We start from the raw sequence: 16,661 nt of genomic DNA, 5'->3' as shown, positions 1-16,661 counted from the left end.
AATTAAACAACTGAAACAAAAACGGGCGGACAATGAACAAAAAGATAATTGAAATTATGGAAGTGGTAAATATAAAAAACAATGAAATCAGGATTGAGAAGGAACTCATATAATAAGTTAGTAGCTTTAAATATCTAGGAATCATGTCGGAAGAAACAGGAAGACACGAATCAGTATTAAACAATAGAATACAGAATGTGAGCAAGGTATACTATGTATTAAGCAAGGGGCTCATAAACAAAAAAATCTCCAAGGAACAAAAATAAAAGTGTACAAAGCAATTCACCGACTAATTCTCACATATGGTTGTGAATCTTGGGTGTTGACAGGGAGGGCCCAAACTAACCGGCCTTGAGCTGAGGTGAAATTACTTTTAATAGGCTTTTTTGGTCCTAAAAATATATTGTTGGGATGTCTGATGACCTCTTATCGACACCTTGTATAGAAATAACCTAGTCGACTCAAACTCATGATATTTTCGCTACAATAATCTAAAAATAAATCTTGAAGTAGACCCGGAATACCATTCAATACTCCAACAAATATTCGTTGAAGTTATTCAGCTTATCAGTAACACATGCTAAACAAATCAAGCCTTTAGAGACATTATTAAAAAATTATGCATTCCAAAGATTGGAATTTTTTTAATTGTACATTCGCACTACAGTTTGTTATAAAAATACTATTTTCACAGGACTCTTTGCTTCTAGATGTACGTTTCACAGTGTCACAGAACCCATAAGATATTCAAGAAAAACTCACTTGAATTGTAGTGGACATATTCTTGTATTTGTTTTACACAAAAGAATGATACTGATGAAAAACTATTGGTTGATATGTTTTTATATGCTATTTTAAGGGGGATATCTTTCTCTAATTTGTGGTGTGGATATAGGAAATAAGTTTGTTTCGCTTGCTATTAATAGTAACGTGTTAACAGCTTTTTATTTAAATGTTTTGGTTGGATGACCAAAGAGTAGTTTTGATACACTGAAATTATATTATATTATATTATTATAATACATTGTATCAAATATGCCAAATAAAAATAACGAGTAAGTCTAAAAAGTTTTAAAAGCAAGATTGACATTTGACATTTCTTGATATTTTATATTCATTATTGTAATGGTAATAGTAGAGCTACTACTAGAGGATATTACAGGAGATTTCCCGATAACTTCCAGTTATCAGGAAAATAACAAATTTATCAAATTAAAATTAATGCGTTTGTAACAGTTAATGCTCTCAGAATATGCCTCTATGGTAGCAACCGAACGAGGGAAGTTCGGTTACCAAGAATACCAAGAGAATGGTTTGTAGATTGCTGCTTTGAAGAGCGGATTGCTTATAGAGGTGGTTCCTGCATGATCTGTGGTGCAATTTCTATGGGAGCACGAGCCGACCCTATGTTCATTCGTAGTGGCGACCGTGTTCACAAAAGAAGAGGTTTAACGGCTGATAGATATATCTAGGAGTTTTTAGCAATTCATGGTGGGGCCTTACGTTGACTACATTGGAGAAGAATTCACCTTTATGCATTACAATTCAAGGCCCTACACCTCAGAATCGCGTAAGAAATACATTGCAGAAGCCGGTATTCATGTTATGGAGTGGCCAGCTTACAGTCCTGACCTAAATTTGGTAGAATATTTATGGGATGAGCAAAAAAAGGAGAATTCGAGCTGGACTTCCAAACTCGACCTCGGAGCTTATTTTTGCAGTAGAATAATAGCTTAACATTCCACAAGAAACAATAGCTAACTTGATCAGATCTATGCCTAATCGATGAGAGATGTTATTAGAAGAGGTCATATGCATTATTAAGAAAAGTGTTGAGTTTTAAATTGTCAATAACCGCATATATGTTAATGACAAAAAGCTTAATTTGCTTAATGCATTAATTTTACTATGTTAAACATAGGAAGTCGAAATAAATTTTCATTTCTTTCAAATAGCATATTTTTTTTTAATCTGATGAATAATTTAAAAAAAAATTTAGTTAAAGTCAAAAGTTTACAGTGAGTCGATTTCTATGCATGCAAATATGAGTCACTGTAAATAAATATTTATTAAATGTACATACCAACAAATCATTAAGTCCATAACTTTTTCAATTAAACATAGGTATAGCCTAGTTTCATATGTGCTCTATTTAAGTCAACTTTTCTTCCATTATTTATCCATTCCAAAAAATAGAATTAGAATAGGTATTTTTTTTCCGAAATTACTACATCGTTGAAGTCAAATCAATTTCCGTCGATCCTTTGTTTAACCATAAAATTTCCGTGGGTTGTATCATAAACCATATAACTTCAATTTTACATCAGCTACTAATATGAGTTTACGTTAATTAGCTGACCCAAAGTAAATTTGCTTTAGAAAAAAAATTATGTTATTAAGAATACAATTATTCGTTCATAAATATAGGTTTCTCTTCTTATTCTCAGAAGTCTTCATTGATAACATTGGTCTACACTATTTTTGTTACCCAGTTAAATGATTTAAAGCGACAGTCAGAATTTATTGGTTCCTTGCCTGAGGGGTGGAATTTACTTGCCAAAGAAACGAAAATTACAACTTATAGAAAAATAACTTCCTCGTTTTCCACATTCAACAATATGAAAAATTCGTGTACCGATATCGATAGTTTAATAAAAAACCTCAATATCATACACTCTCTTTGTGAATGGAGCTTGTTCATAAACTCATCCAAATATAGTTCACAATCTATTATTAGATAATGGAAATTTAAAACCATCTGTACCAGATGCTCATTCAGTGCTAATGAAAGAAACCTACGGAAGTGTGCTTTTCTCTTTTAGATAAATTAAACTATAACCACTATAAGTGGCAGATATTTGGTGGAACTTTAGGAAGGATTTACGAATTTTCTCATTGATTGTGGGGCAGTCGTGCAGTCAATGAACTATGTGAGGCAAATTTAGACGGAAGATGTCCTCTTGTCTCTGCTTTACATTAATCTTGGACTAATGAGGAACTTTGTGAAAGCTACGAATAAAGAGAGTGAAGGATTAAATAGGTAAGACAGGTCTTTCATCAGCTAAATAGTACCAAGTTAAAAAAGGATATTTCTATTGGGCCATTTTAGAAAGTAGCTGAAACCACTGTTTAAATTACTACTTAACAGTCTGGTCAGTAAGAACATCACCAATGGTTCCAAAAATTCCGAAGAAAGTAGCTGGGTGTTATATATTTATGTTAGAGGAAAGCTTACAAATCAAGAACTAGATCTTGAAACTCATTCGCAAGTGTTGTGAGAGGAGCAACAATATGGATACAAACTTCGAATCGCTATTTAATGAACATTTAGGTTCCTATAAATTGCTTGGCTGCCGAATATTATTAAAAATTCATTTTCTCCATTCCAATTTATGATTTGGGAGCTCTCAGTGACGAGTAGGGTGAGAAGTTGCACCAAGATATCAGAACAATGGAAATTCGGTAAAGTAGGACGATGGAGTCCAGGCATGATGGGTGATTACTTCTGGTTTTTGAAGAGGGAAGATACGATCTCGCCTAAATGAAAAAAAATAGAATGTATTACAAATAAATATTTTTTATTTGTTATATGTCAGTTTAATATCTATTCAAATATATTCGATACAAAGGGTTAAAAAAACTGTCATTTCTTAAATAAATATTAAACGTAACTGTTCTGTGTTTTCTAATGCAACAAAAAAGCCTTATAGCTTTTTGTATTTTGGACTATATTTCATCAAGAATTTTTTTAGTCTACTATATATCTTCTCTACAAATATTAAACGATAGAAATGAAAACTTTCTATTGATATCATTTTATGAACCAATTATCTAATAAACTCATTTATTACAAGGGTTGCGAGACAAGAAATTTTTCAACCTCGATATATTTCCTAATTGATCCAATTATGCCAATCAGTTAAGATAAACACGAAGAAAATATAACAAACTGATGATCGCAAAATAAACTTTTAATTACCGCTTACGAAATCGTATGTAGTAATAAAGTTATACTCACATTACTCAATCACTATTATAAGGATGCAGAGTACCGTTGCGAGCGGCCATCAGGTATGCAAAAACACTTTCTTGGATTTGCAATCCACATTCTGTGAAACTATATTATGGTAACTAAACAAATACAGGGTGATTGATTAGTATGAAAAAGTTCAGTGCCTCCCTCATCCCTGAGAAAGATTATAGCCATGAATTGTCTTCACATTTTAAAGTTACAATCTTACAGGATGTTCCAGAATGCTGTGTCATATCAAATTTACATTTTTTTTAAATGAAACTTCCTATATTTTATTGCATATTTGGAATCATCCCGACTCCCTCATTACAATAATATAGGGTTGTGATGTGTTCTACGAGGTATTTTAAAAGTTATAACCAATTTTCCATAAAAATTGTAACGAGCTCAATACTCTGCACAATGTAAGATAAATTCGAAAATGAAGATCTATCGCGGCCAAAAATTCTGAAAAAGTATTTATTTCATTTATATTAATTGATTCAGATACAGGATGGATCAAAATACTAATACATTATTTTCTATATTTTTTCAAATGAATCTTTTATAGTAGTATCGAAAAGTATTACCAACATGAAATATTTTGCTTTTCTGTGCAAAACAAAGACCTGTCTCTACTCATTGCTGATTGGAACTGTAGAGGTTGAAATTATTTAAAAGTTTATTAGAAATACATTACAGGAACTAAAAAATAAAAAAACTATCTTATTCAATACAATATATGTTCACATCTTCATTATCGCAATAGGTGTAATGAATTCTAAAGATTCAATGAATTATTCACATTACGAAGCATTTCTATATAAACATCATGTAACCCCTCGATGTTGGAGGTATTTTTAACATTCTTTATGTAAATCTAGAGAAATGAGTCCATTTTAGTGAAATCTGGTGACCTTGGTGGCCACTGTACTGGACCATTTCTTCTGATCCATTTTCCACTACAATAGTACATTGAGTTCACAATTAATTGATTGATTAGTGTGAGCAGACGCACTGTTATGCAAAAACAACATCTTGTGACGTGTAAAAAGTTTTCAATAAAAAAGGTAATTGATTTACTAGAAAATCTAAATACATCTCAGCATTTAAATAATCCTTAAAAAATATGGTCCTACTACACATTCACCAACCATACATCACATATTCAACTAACATCTAGTTTGACAATGTGTTAACACAACATCTCGGCTGATTAACTTTTCGTAAAGCCCACCTACAAAATGTTAGTCTTTTGTTCAAAATCAACTTCAGTAGATTCCTGTTGTTTTTGTCAAGGATTCTTTACACACAGTAGTAGCTAAGTTCTTGTTCTCTGGAAATACTCGTTACACTGGTGGCGGGTTTTTCAATAACTGCCAGAAAAGCATTAATTTAATTTTCTTTCGTGACAAAAGTTTTTAATCGTTTATGTTTTTCATAATGAACTGAACCCATACAATTGAGCTGCTCCATCAATCTCTTCAAGCTTATTTTTGTAGGTTGTCACCTTTCAGTTAGTTCAAATTTTTCACAACACCAAAAAATTGACTAAACCATTTAATCAAAAAACAATAATATACCTATTGTCATGTCATTATCAAATCAGTTTTTGACAAAATTTCATGGCCTCACTCACACTTGTTAAATTATTAGGTATAGGTATATAATCATTGCTTTGCACAGAACACCCTGTAAGATTTAAGTAATTTTAAAATGTTAAGACTAAGAATTGATATAATCCATCAAATTTTCAAATTGATATCTCAAAGGACTGTCACTGAAATCCATCAGACTAATCAATCACCCTGTATATTGTCGTTTAACATGTGGGTTATATGTGTATGTTTCAAGTAATCATGAATTTATAATTCCGTATTTTCATATCAATAATGCTCTCTACTGGGATGGTTCTGTTGTACTTAAAATAAATAATTACTGTTCGATAAAATTTAGTATTTTGTTATATTCTTTTCTGTTTAAAATAGTAAAAAAATGTGAAAATAACCTCAATTTGAATTAAATAAAAACGACCTCATAGATTTTGTTCATGAAATAGTAATTTTTTTATAAAATTGATTGTATATAATAACACAATATAGGTCACGTTAAAATTCAGACAAGATTAAAAGAAATAGAAAGCGGGATAAATATTATTATTCATTGAATTAATATTATTGTAAACTGAAATGTGGTAAATAGATGAATAATCCAAAATTGATTAATTTCTATTTTTATCAATTGTTAATAGCTAATAATAAACACAAGATAGATAGATGGGCATATAAATAGAATTGAACTATTGAAAGAAAAAGAAATAGCATCAGTTTACCATTGTCTATCTTTCTCTTGTTATTATTAAAGTCAAATTTAATATTCTCATCTTTTCTTACCCACCACTCGAAACTTCGACGTCATGGCAATTCAATCAGAATAGAGAACAGAAAGATAGTGAGTGGTATACCGATGTTGTTTCTCTCTCTATCAACAGTTCGAGCTCATTTGAACATGCTCCCTCACTTCGCACTCTCTATCTCTAATATCAACTCACTTTGTGCATAAATTTCTATCAAATTATTATGATTAGTTTGTTAATGATATTTGGTTCTTGAGATATGTGAGCCATGAAAAACGGTCCTTTTTCATCATTTATTAATCACACCTATTTAGATATAATATACAATTCTTAACAATTTTTAACTAGTGTGACGTGAATATTTAGTGTAAATTTTTTCCATAAAATACAATAAAATATAGTGTAATGATTACACTAATACAATATTTTTTATCATTACATAAATATGTCTTGTTTGCAAGTTTTCTGTTATTTAGTGAAGTGACTTTTCTATTTAATTTATGGTCAAGACATTTAAATGAGGATCTCAGCATTTTCTAATGTAATATTTCCAATACCTAGTAATGACTTGGAAGGTGTTTATTATATATGTTTAGTCCTAAATTGTTTGTATATGCATTTTCTAAAAATAATTGATAAAGAATTTTTACATTCTTTTCATGAAATACATGGTCTGAATAATTATGATTAGACCAATAGAACAAAACTTTGTTTATTCAAGTTAATGAATGAATAAATCAACTGTACTATACTTTGGAATTAATTTTATTTTTTTTCATAAAATTATTTTTTAAATATAAAAGTATTTATTTCTAATTATAAAACAATTTATCAATGGGAGAGGTGAACCAGAAATGATTTTAAATTAAAATTACGATTAAAACGTATGTACATATGTATAAGATAATATGTTCAAAGGATGGTGCAAATTTCGGTTTTATAACAGATGTCTGGTGACAGAATTCGAATTTCGCACATTGAAAACATTGAACTCGTCGCGGCAAGTTTACGCGATAATCCGCGTCAATCCGTTCGCAAGAGTGCGGCTGCCTTGAGCCTTCCAAAAACTATATTGAAAAAGGATCTTAAATTTCATCCATTTAAAATTCAAATTGTGCAAGCGCTTAAGCCTAATAATGCCTAAAAATTTCTGTGAGACAATGTTGGAGCGATTTCGCCCTGTGAACACTATCTTTCGGAGATGGTGATAAAGCCCATTTTCATTTGAATGGAAGACAAGGAAAATTGTCGTTATTGGACCCCTAAAAGATGAAACCTCCGCTTAAAACATCAAAAGCAACTTTACAGTCCTAAAGTGAAGGTTTGGTGTGCGTTGTCAAGTAGGAGAATAATTGGACCCTATTTTTTGAAAATCATCAAAGGCAAGCAATTTCCGTAGATGGTGTGGTTTATAGGTGAATGCTTAATGATTATTTATTTCCAACATTGAGAGAACATCCTGTCTCCACTTCACAGAAATGGTTTCATATAGCGCCACGCCACACACTGCGGGGGAGACCATGTTTCTGCTTCGTGATTTCTTCCCTATCAAATTGATAAGCCGTTCAGGTGACATCCCTTGGCCACCCAGGTCCCCGGATCTTTTTCTGTGGGAGTATCTCAAAGGTAAAGTGTACGAAACAAGCCTGGCGACAATCTCTCAACTGAAAGAAAATATCGTTCACGAAGTCAATGGCATCTCGGCGGCGCACCAGGTTCGAAGAATGTGTCCGACATAACGGCCAATTATTGGACGATGTAATTTTTTAAAAATAAAACCCGCATTTGTCTACTTTTTATGGATTAAAACTATAAATGCGTATAAACAGTAGTTTTTTTGGTTATATAGATTTTAAATCCTAATTTTGCCATAAGACACACATTGGTAGAAAATTTAAATATATCACTCATTCTTTCTTAAATAACGAAAAGTATAGATTTCAAAAAGCTAATCGAAGTCCAATTTCGTAATTTACATGTCTGATAATGTTTGGATTATACAGGGTGTTTTAGGAGGGAAAATAATGCTGTGAAAAAACAATTTCTCATTAAACACTTCTTTCCGAGTTATTGGACTTTAAAGCTGCGAAATTATAACTTTAGTATATTTCTAAATTATACATTCAAACATTATGAATATTTAATGGATGATAACGTATGTCCATGTATTGTGTTTCACCGAATGAATAATTCTACACTACTGAGGCCCAGGGGCGGCTCATGCCCAATGGTTAACAATCCGTAACTTTTACAGGGACCACCTGTACAATCTAAAGATAGCAAAAATAAATTTTTTAATAGATTTTTAACTAAAAGGTACTCTCTATTTAACTCGATAAAATTTATGATTTAGAAGATATGTAGATATTTAGATCGTTGTACATGCCGCAATAGAGACATTCTGAAGGAAATTATCATAAATTTTAATTATTTATTGAAAATACAGGAGGTATTAAATCAAACATTTCTAATTTAACTGCATACTGTCAAACATCGTGTTACTTACATAAGGAAAAAATTGAAATGTAGAAAAATTTTGTTGGTTTGCTTACAACTTATCAAATAAAAAAAAAACTATAATAAATGTTCAAAGTAGGCACCTTGCACTTCTACACACTTCCGGAATTTACTGAGGATATTTCTTTGAACTTGAAAGGGCATTCCAAGATTCTGCCTTATAGCGTCGCCATGGAAGTCGATCATTTCATTCCTTGTGTTTACCATTTTATTTAATTCAGGGGAACTTGGTGACCATACAAATGGACATACAAGACAAATCCGCCTATTAAGAAAAATTTAAGATGATTTTTTACATCATTTAGGAAGTGGGGAAGGGCTCTGAAAGGCTGTGAAATCATTTTGGAGAAATTCTATGTATCTCTGACCGTTCAGGTTATTATCAAAAAAATATGGATCTATCAAATTATTACCCACTATTCCTGCACAACACAAAATAGATGTCGACTCTTTGTTGAATTGTACCGTAAGAATTTTTATCAAGTAATAAAACCGTCTCGTGTGAAACTGGAAGTGTGTAGAAGTGCAAGGCGCCCAGTTCGAACATTTATTACAGTTTTTTGTTTTTATTCGATAAGCTTCAGGCTAACCAACTAAATTTTTCTTCATTTCAATTTTTTCCTTATGTAACTCCATATTCTACAGTATGGAATTCAATTAGAAATATTTGATTGAGTTTGAATACCACCTGTAAGTATTTTCCATAAATAATTACAATTTATAATGATTTTTTTCAGAATGTTCTTTTTGACGAACGGTTTTCTTGGCAAGTACAAAGATCTGAAAATCTATATAATATATCCTAAACTATAAATTTTATCGAGTTAAACAAAGAGTACCTTCTTGTTAAAAAATCTATTAAAAATTTATTCCCGGAACACCCTGTATAACTTGATTTTTTTTTTGAAAGAATGAATGGTTTGGCGTAGTTAGTTTTAATGTTATTTATATATCTTTGATTATTGATCCATATTACCGGTTTTTTCACAATTCCAGGAATAATAATAGTGTGAGTCAGTGTCAGATTTAAAGGTGTAGTGCACTGAAGTTATATTTAGCCAAGGTGACAAAAGCGACCAAGACGAACAAGGTAATAAATTTTATAGTTATCATGAATCGGCTAATGAATTAGATTGTTTGCCTGATGAAGAGGAATATTATTTGCACAAGAACCAAAGCTCTTGATATAGCAAATATTCTACCAAATGGTCCTAAAAGCTCTCAAAAAGTCTAAAGTCGAGTCTCACAACAGATATCTACCAGGACTGAAAGGACACGCACGGGCGAACCCACCTCCCACACGTCTAGAAGCTTGGAAACTATTGTTTTCGAATGATATGTTAATCATTATAGTAACATATACAAATGAAAAAATTAACTTCATTAACATAAAATATGCTACGTCCAAAAGACGCCGAAATAGTCGAAAACGTTGCTATGACAGATAAAATTGATATTGAAGTTTTTATTGGGCTATTATTTATGCATAGAGAAGAATTGTGAAATCAATTTAAGACCGATGAGAAAAGAAAATTGTGTCGTTGGCCTTGAATTCTTGTAGTACTGTGAAGATATTATTCATGGAAGGCTTATTCAAATCTTGCCGTAAAGATCAATGTGGGCAACAGGTGGTACAGGAAAAGATCTATTTAGATGTATCATGCCACTTGCCCATTTTTCCTTATGTCATGAATAAGACGAACTTGCTACAAAATTATTTGACTAGAGATAATGTAAAATCCGCGGAATAATTATCGAAAATTATCGAAAAACTTATTTTGGAAGACTAACGCGATATGGCTATAGAACTTATATGGGCGCAAGTGAAAGGATTTGTAGCAAGACACACCACGAAATTCAAAATGAAAGACGTTAAGCTACTGTTTGATCAAGCCATTAAGGAGGTGACACCAGAGAACTGGCGAAAAGCAGGCCAGCATGTCATTAAAGAAGAGGAGAAATTGTGGGATTTTGACTACTTGATCGATCGGACCGTCGACCCGTTAATTATAACGTCAAGAGAAAATGAGAGTTCCTCAGATGACGAAGAATATTATGATTTTTTATAATTTAATTTCTGTATAATGTATTTTTTGCATAATGTTCAATCAAAAATAAGTGTACCTAATACTATGTACATAATGCCTAATTTTTATTCTGTTAAAATAAAATTCTTTCCTTTCTACGAGTATCCTACCGGCACGCCTTTGGTACATTATTTTCAGTGTTTGTGGATAACAATAGGCTTAACCCCACCCAAACCGGATGGTACTAACTACACTTGATAAAAAGAAAGAATTTTACAATGAAGTCAATGCCAAACTATGAAAGTGGCTTAAATACTCGTTGGGTCACTCTGTGGTCCCTTTGCATACCTAATGAGATTTTATTACTCTATACCTTTCTGAAATTAGCTAATAAAATTTTCCTCAATATAGAGGTCTATTATGTATATCTTTACGCACTAAATGTTGACAAGCTCTTTCCAATGACGGCCATTTTTCTGATTGGTTTTCATTTTGCCTTAATGCCAAATGAGGAAAATTAGGAGTATATATTTTATTGTTTTGGATTATTGAAAATAAGTGGTAGAATTGAAAGGATTTGGGCTTAAGTATTACGAGGTGGACATCAAAAACTTATTTTGATTCGAAAATCAGCACATGAGTGCTTAAAAATTGATATGTAAGAGTGCTGTTGAATTTTGGAAGCTGGTTTTTCCTGTAATAATTCATTTAAATATTGAATCATGTCCAGTATTTCGTAACTAGAAAGAATAGATCTATATAGAGAATTAAGTTTCATTATTTATAAATGTTATTGTTGATTGGCAAATTAAATTATTATATCATATTACATAGTTTTTGAGGGATTCAATTTTATTATATTATTATTATTATTATAGTTTTTGATAGAGAAATGGTTTTTTTCGTGAATTCAATTTTCTTGATTTAAAATTTGATTTTGTCATCTACATCAAGGCTTCTTAAAATCCATTTAATTTATCCGATACCTCGGCAATTTGTAATATGAGGATTCAAAGGTTCAAAGTTTTTCTGAAAAATGTGATCAAATATTCCGCTCATGTTTTGTGTCAAAGACTGATATATAGTATCACTCTTTGGCACAAAATATCAAAATCTAATTTTTGAAGAAACTCATCTCCTCTTGGTAATAAGTATCAATGCTTGATTAACATTTTTCGACAATTTCGTTATTATATATTTTTTTTCGGATTCTTTCAAGCGCTTCTCAATTTAACCTGTTTCTGAAAAACATTTAACTTAGACCTTCCCTTTTCACAGTTTAAATTTGATTGTAAGTAATTGTTTCCAAATGCTGTCTCGTTACTCGCGGTTCTAAATTCAAACTTATCTTGAGATAATTCTTAATTTCATTTTGTCTCTTGTCCTGTTCTGTGTAATATTCCAATAGGTGGTTTGTAAGAATATACTTACCCAATTTCGCGTCCTTACGATCATATCACTGTATATCTTTCCTATCAATTTTTCAATTGATTTTTACAAGGTCTATGTTCAAATTCATAGTAATAAGATCTTATCTTTAATGCCTACAATTCTATCAAAACAGACGTTAAGTCGTAAAGTATGAAATTGATGTAATAATTGTTATATTTTAATCCTTAAAACACCGCTAATTATGTTTAATATTTACTTCGAAGTCTACTAGATATAACAGTGTCGGAATTATAGGTTTTTTATTGATTTAGACCTACCGGTATCAATTAATATTTTGGCTTTAGGATTTTTATATGTAGTAAAAAATTTCCTGAAATTAAGTTTAATTCTACTATCTTTGTTTTGGAAAAATCTACTACTGCTACTTCGCAAAATACTGAATATTCTACAAGTACTGATTAGTTAGGCCAATATTCTCTATTTATATTAGCTCCTATTGAAGTATTAAAAGGTTATTCGTATATTCAGTTATTAAAAGTTAAATAGATACTTACAAAAGAATTTTTTTATTTTAACAAGTGTTTTTAAAGCAATATACATAACTAATCAAAGATATAAATATCTAAGCTACAAATAACATAATTTGGAATTTATTGGATTGTTTATACTCGTAGTCATACAATCACACATAATCCCTAAATAATAAATAATATTTCAGTTCTGCCAACGCAAGAAAATGGGAAATAGAACTAGCGACCCTGAAAAGTAATAACGCCAGGTTAACTAGTGCACTTCAAGAAAGTACGGCTAATGTAGACGAATGGAAAAGGCAATTGGCGAGTCTTAAAGAAGAAAATATGAGAATGAAAGCTAAATATCAGACTGATTTGGAGAATAGTAAAGGTTTGAAAATATTTTTCTTATATGTAATATAGATTTGTTTATTGTTGCTTATATGTTATTATTTCAATTTTGAACTTTTTAAACTAAAAGCTATTGGAATTTATGGCATCATTCCATTGGGCGCTTTATATATATATATATATATATATATATATATATATATATATATATATATATATATATATATATATATATATATATATATATAGGTCTCTCCTATTTTAAAATTAATTTTTTATAATAATTTTGAAAGATTGATAAATAATTGACGTTTCGACTTAACTTCAGTCTTTATCAAAATATGATATTGACACTGACAATTTGCTCATTTTATTGATCTATAGATCAAAATAGAAATTTGTTCTAATAAGAAAACTTAATTTTTCCTCAGTTCTTACATTTCAAATATGTAATAGTAATCAATTAAATTAGTTGTAGTAGTATTAGGGTCTACAGAATAGACCTATAAATTTTACTGTAATTATTTAGGTCTTTTTTATCATTTATAGCTTTTTCGTTCTTATAAACGTGAACCATTTCTAAAGATTTTCTTTTTCGTGTATTAGATTCCGTTTCAAGAATTTTTGAATCTTTATAATTCAATACGTTAATGCAGTTTTATTTTTTTATATCGTATTGATAACCTCTTTGACTATTTTTTAAATACTAAAATGTGTGCCCTACGTAGACAGCTTGGCAATTAGTACAAGCCATATATATAATATTACTAATTTTATTTTTTGGTGTTTTAAATTTTAAATCAGTGAAATATTTGGATGACGTATCATGTCCTTTTTGTGTTATACTAATATCATATTTATTGAAATTAGATAGTCGTTGGGAACTTGTACATATGGTGAGGAAAAATGTTCTATGTTTTGATGCTTCGTTTTTGTTTTGCTTTTTAATTGATTATAGTATCTGTTTATCCTTTTCTTGCATATGGTATTTATCTTTTTTTCCGGATAATCATTTTCTTGTACATAATGGAAAAAGAATGAAATTGTAATGTCAAGTTTGCTTAGGACAGTTTCCTCGAGATCTTCAAACTCCTCTTACCCCATTATCTAATTATTTGAAAAATATTGAAAAAAATTTATACCAAAACAAATACTATATCAAAAACATATGGGATTTCAAAGAAATATATTTCGTTAGATGTAGTTTCTTTATATACAAATATTCCTATTTTCATAGTGAAAAATATATTAATAAAAAAATGGAACAGAATTAAATAATATACAGAAATACCTTATAATGAATTTATAAAAGCTATAGAACTCACACTTTTAACAACATATTTCAAATATAAAAATGAAATATACAAACAAATTTATGGTTGTGATATTGGGACTTCCATTTCAAGTATTATAGCACAATTAGTAATGGAAGATCTTGAGGAAACTATCCTAAGCAAACTTGATATAAATATTCCATTCATTTTCCGTCATGTATATTATTCAAAAATTCTTGGAACGGAATCTCAATACATGAAAAAGAGAATTTTTAGAAATGGCTTACATTCATAGAACGAAAAAGCTATAAATGATCAAAAAGACCTAAATAATTCAAATGAAATTTATAGCTCTATTTTATAAATGCTAATACGACTACAACTAATTTAATTGTTTACTGTTACTTTTTGTTGAAAAATTTTTATTTTGATATTTATGATGTAGATGATATTGATTAATATAAATACGAAAATTGTCAGTGTCAATATCATATTTGATAAAGACTAAAAGAAGTCGAAACGTCAAATTTTCATCTGCCTTTAAAACATTATAAAAGGAACTAATTTTAAATCAGAAGAGACCTAAAATCAAGAATATTTAGAGGCATCAACATATCAAAAGGTCTAACAAATAAGAAATTTATATATAAACCAAGACTAGTTAGATAAAAAACCAATATATTGGGGATTGCAGAGATTTATTTTTTAACTTACCTTGCCATTTATATTGTAGTTTCTCTGATGATGGGAAGAACACTTCCTGAAAGCTTGAATTTATGGGTTAATAAATAGTCCTCATTTTCTAAAATCCTCATATATTGTTTTTTGTTTCTAACTAATCTTGGTTTATATATAAATTTGTTCCCATGGTTACCGCATGTTACATATCATGAATAATATTTTCTATTTCTGTATTTTCTTAGGTGGTGGAGATTTAGCAGATGAGCTTAGAAAAGAAATACAAAATTTAAGGATTCGAGTAGAACAATTAGAATCAGAATTGGAAAGTAAAAATAATGAAATCAAAATGATTTCCACTTCAAATACATCGACTGAACTCCAAGTGAGTAAATTACATTGATAGTATACAGTTTACAACAATGACATCGTGCATTTTGATAGTGAAAGTAAATCTGTATATGCCTATTCATAAAAATAGAGCATACTATTTGTTTTATCATGGATGCTGGATGAATAAATATTCTTCTACTAAAATTAATCAACATTCTTATTTCCATAACTACTTCGTAGTTTAGATGGGTGATTGTGTGTCCTGTATGGGTAGTCATCCTGTAACCTTTTTTATACTCAGATTTTGACAATTCTGAACCAGAAAACTTTTCTGCAAATTCCACCAACGCCAATTAAATATCTAATCTTGACAGCAAAATCAGTCATCGTCTTCTTAGTAGAACAGTCATGATTTTAGCTGATTTAGCGCAGAGTACATCAAAAAAGCGGCTTATGACTCTATAAAATTCACCTAGATATCGTCTACAGCCGAGTATTGTAGTGATAATGTGCAAGAATAATATGTTAACTGTTTATTATTACAATATGTGTTCTAGCCAGTAGAATTATTACTTACTCACGCAGGCCATTTATGTGATCTAATCTAACCAATTAAAACTTCACGATTCAAAACACTTGATGGTTTTGAATCGTGTCATCGATGGCGACGATCATAATTATTTTTGTATTTTTATTCACATTCCCCTTTCCGATAAATTCTTTTAATTAGCCTACGCCTATACAACAGCTCAGCAGAATTACTAAGAAGCTGTAATTATACATCCAATTCGAAATTCTATAGAGGTATGTTAAGATATCAGAATACATCTCATCTATTATACTTTTTATATTTAATAGAAGAAGGAGGAACAAAGGGTACCAAATAGAAATCACACAAATATGAAGAGAGAAAGATGAATCTCCCTTAACACTCTTTGCATTATCCTTTAGTAAAGGGGAAGGTGCAAAAAAAGTATTCGAAATCAAAGCAATTTTACAAATGAAAGTAATCATAGCAACTTTTAGAAAACCTAAACCTTGTATACCACAGTGCACATGATGAAATATAGACATAGCTAAAAATATTATAGAAGAGAAAAAACTCAACCAAATATTATAAATAGCCACAAAATTAAGAACCAAAATGGTTATTACTACAGAAGATATGCCACAGCTGTTGCTGTCCAAAAGATACGAAATAAACAAACC

General features: G+C 30.2%; 1 protein-coding gene across 4 annotated transcripts in view; it reads left to right on the top strand.

The window, feature by feature from the left end:
• Positions 1-16,661, top strand: part of LOC130452685 (homer protein homolog 2) — a 54,589-nt gene that overhangs the window by 21,519 nt on the left and 16,409 nt on the right. For all 4 annotated transcript variants that reach the window (XM_056792082.1, XM_056792081.1, XM_056792083.1 and 1 more), the window contains exons 5-6: positions 13,023-13,207; positions 15,365-15,504. In XM_056792082.1, coding sequence (XP_056648060.1) covers positions 13,023-13,207; positions 15,365-15,504 — 325 coding nt within the window. The remainder of the gene's footprint in view (positions 1-13,022; positions 13,208-15,364; positions 15,505-16,661) is intronic.

This window comes from Diorhabda sublineata, chromosome 2 (genome assembly GCF_026230105.1).
Source record: "Diorhabda sublineata isolate icDioSubl1.1 chromosome 2, icDioSubl1.1, whole genome shotgun sequence".
Taxonomy (NCBI): Eukaryota; Metazoa; Arthropoda; class Insecta; order Coleoptera; family Chrysomelidae; genus Diorhabda; species Diorhabda sublineata.
This window is presented reverse-complemented; position numbering and strand designations above follow the sequence as displayed.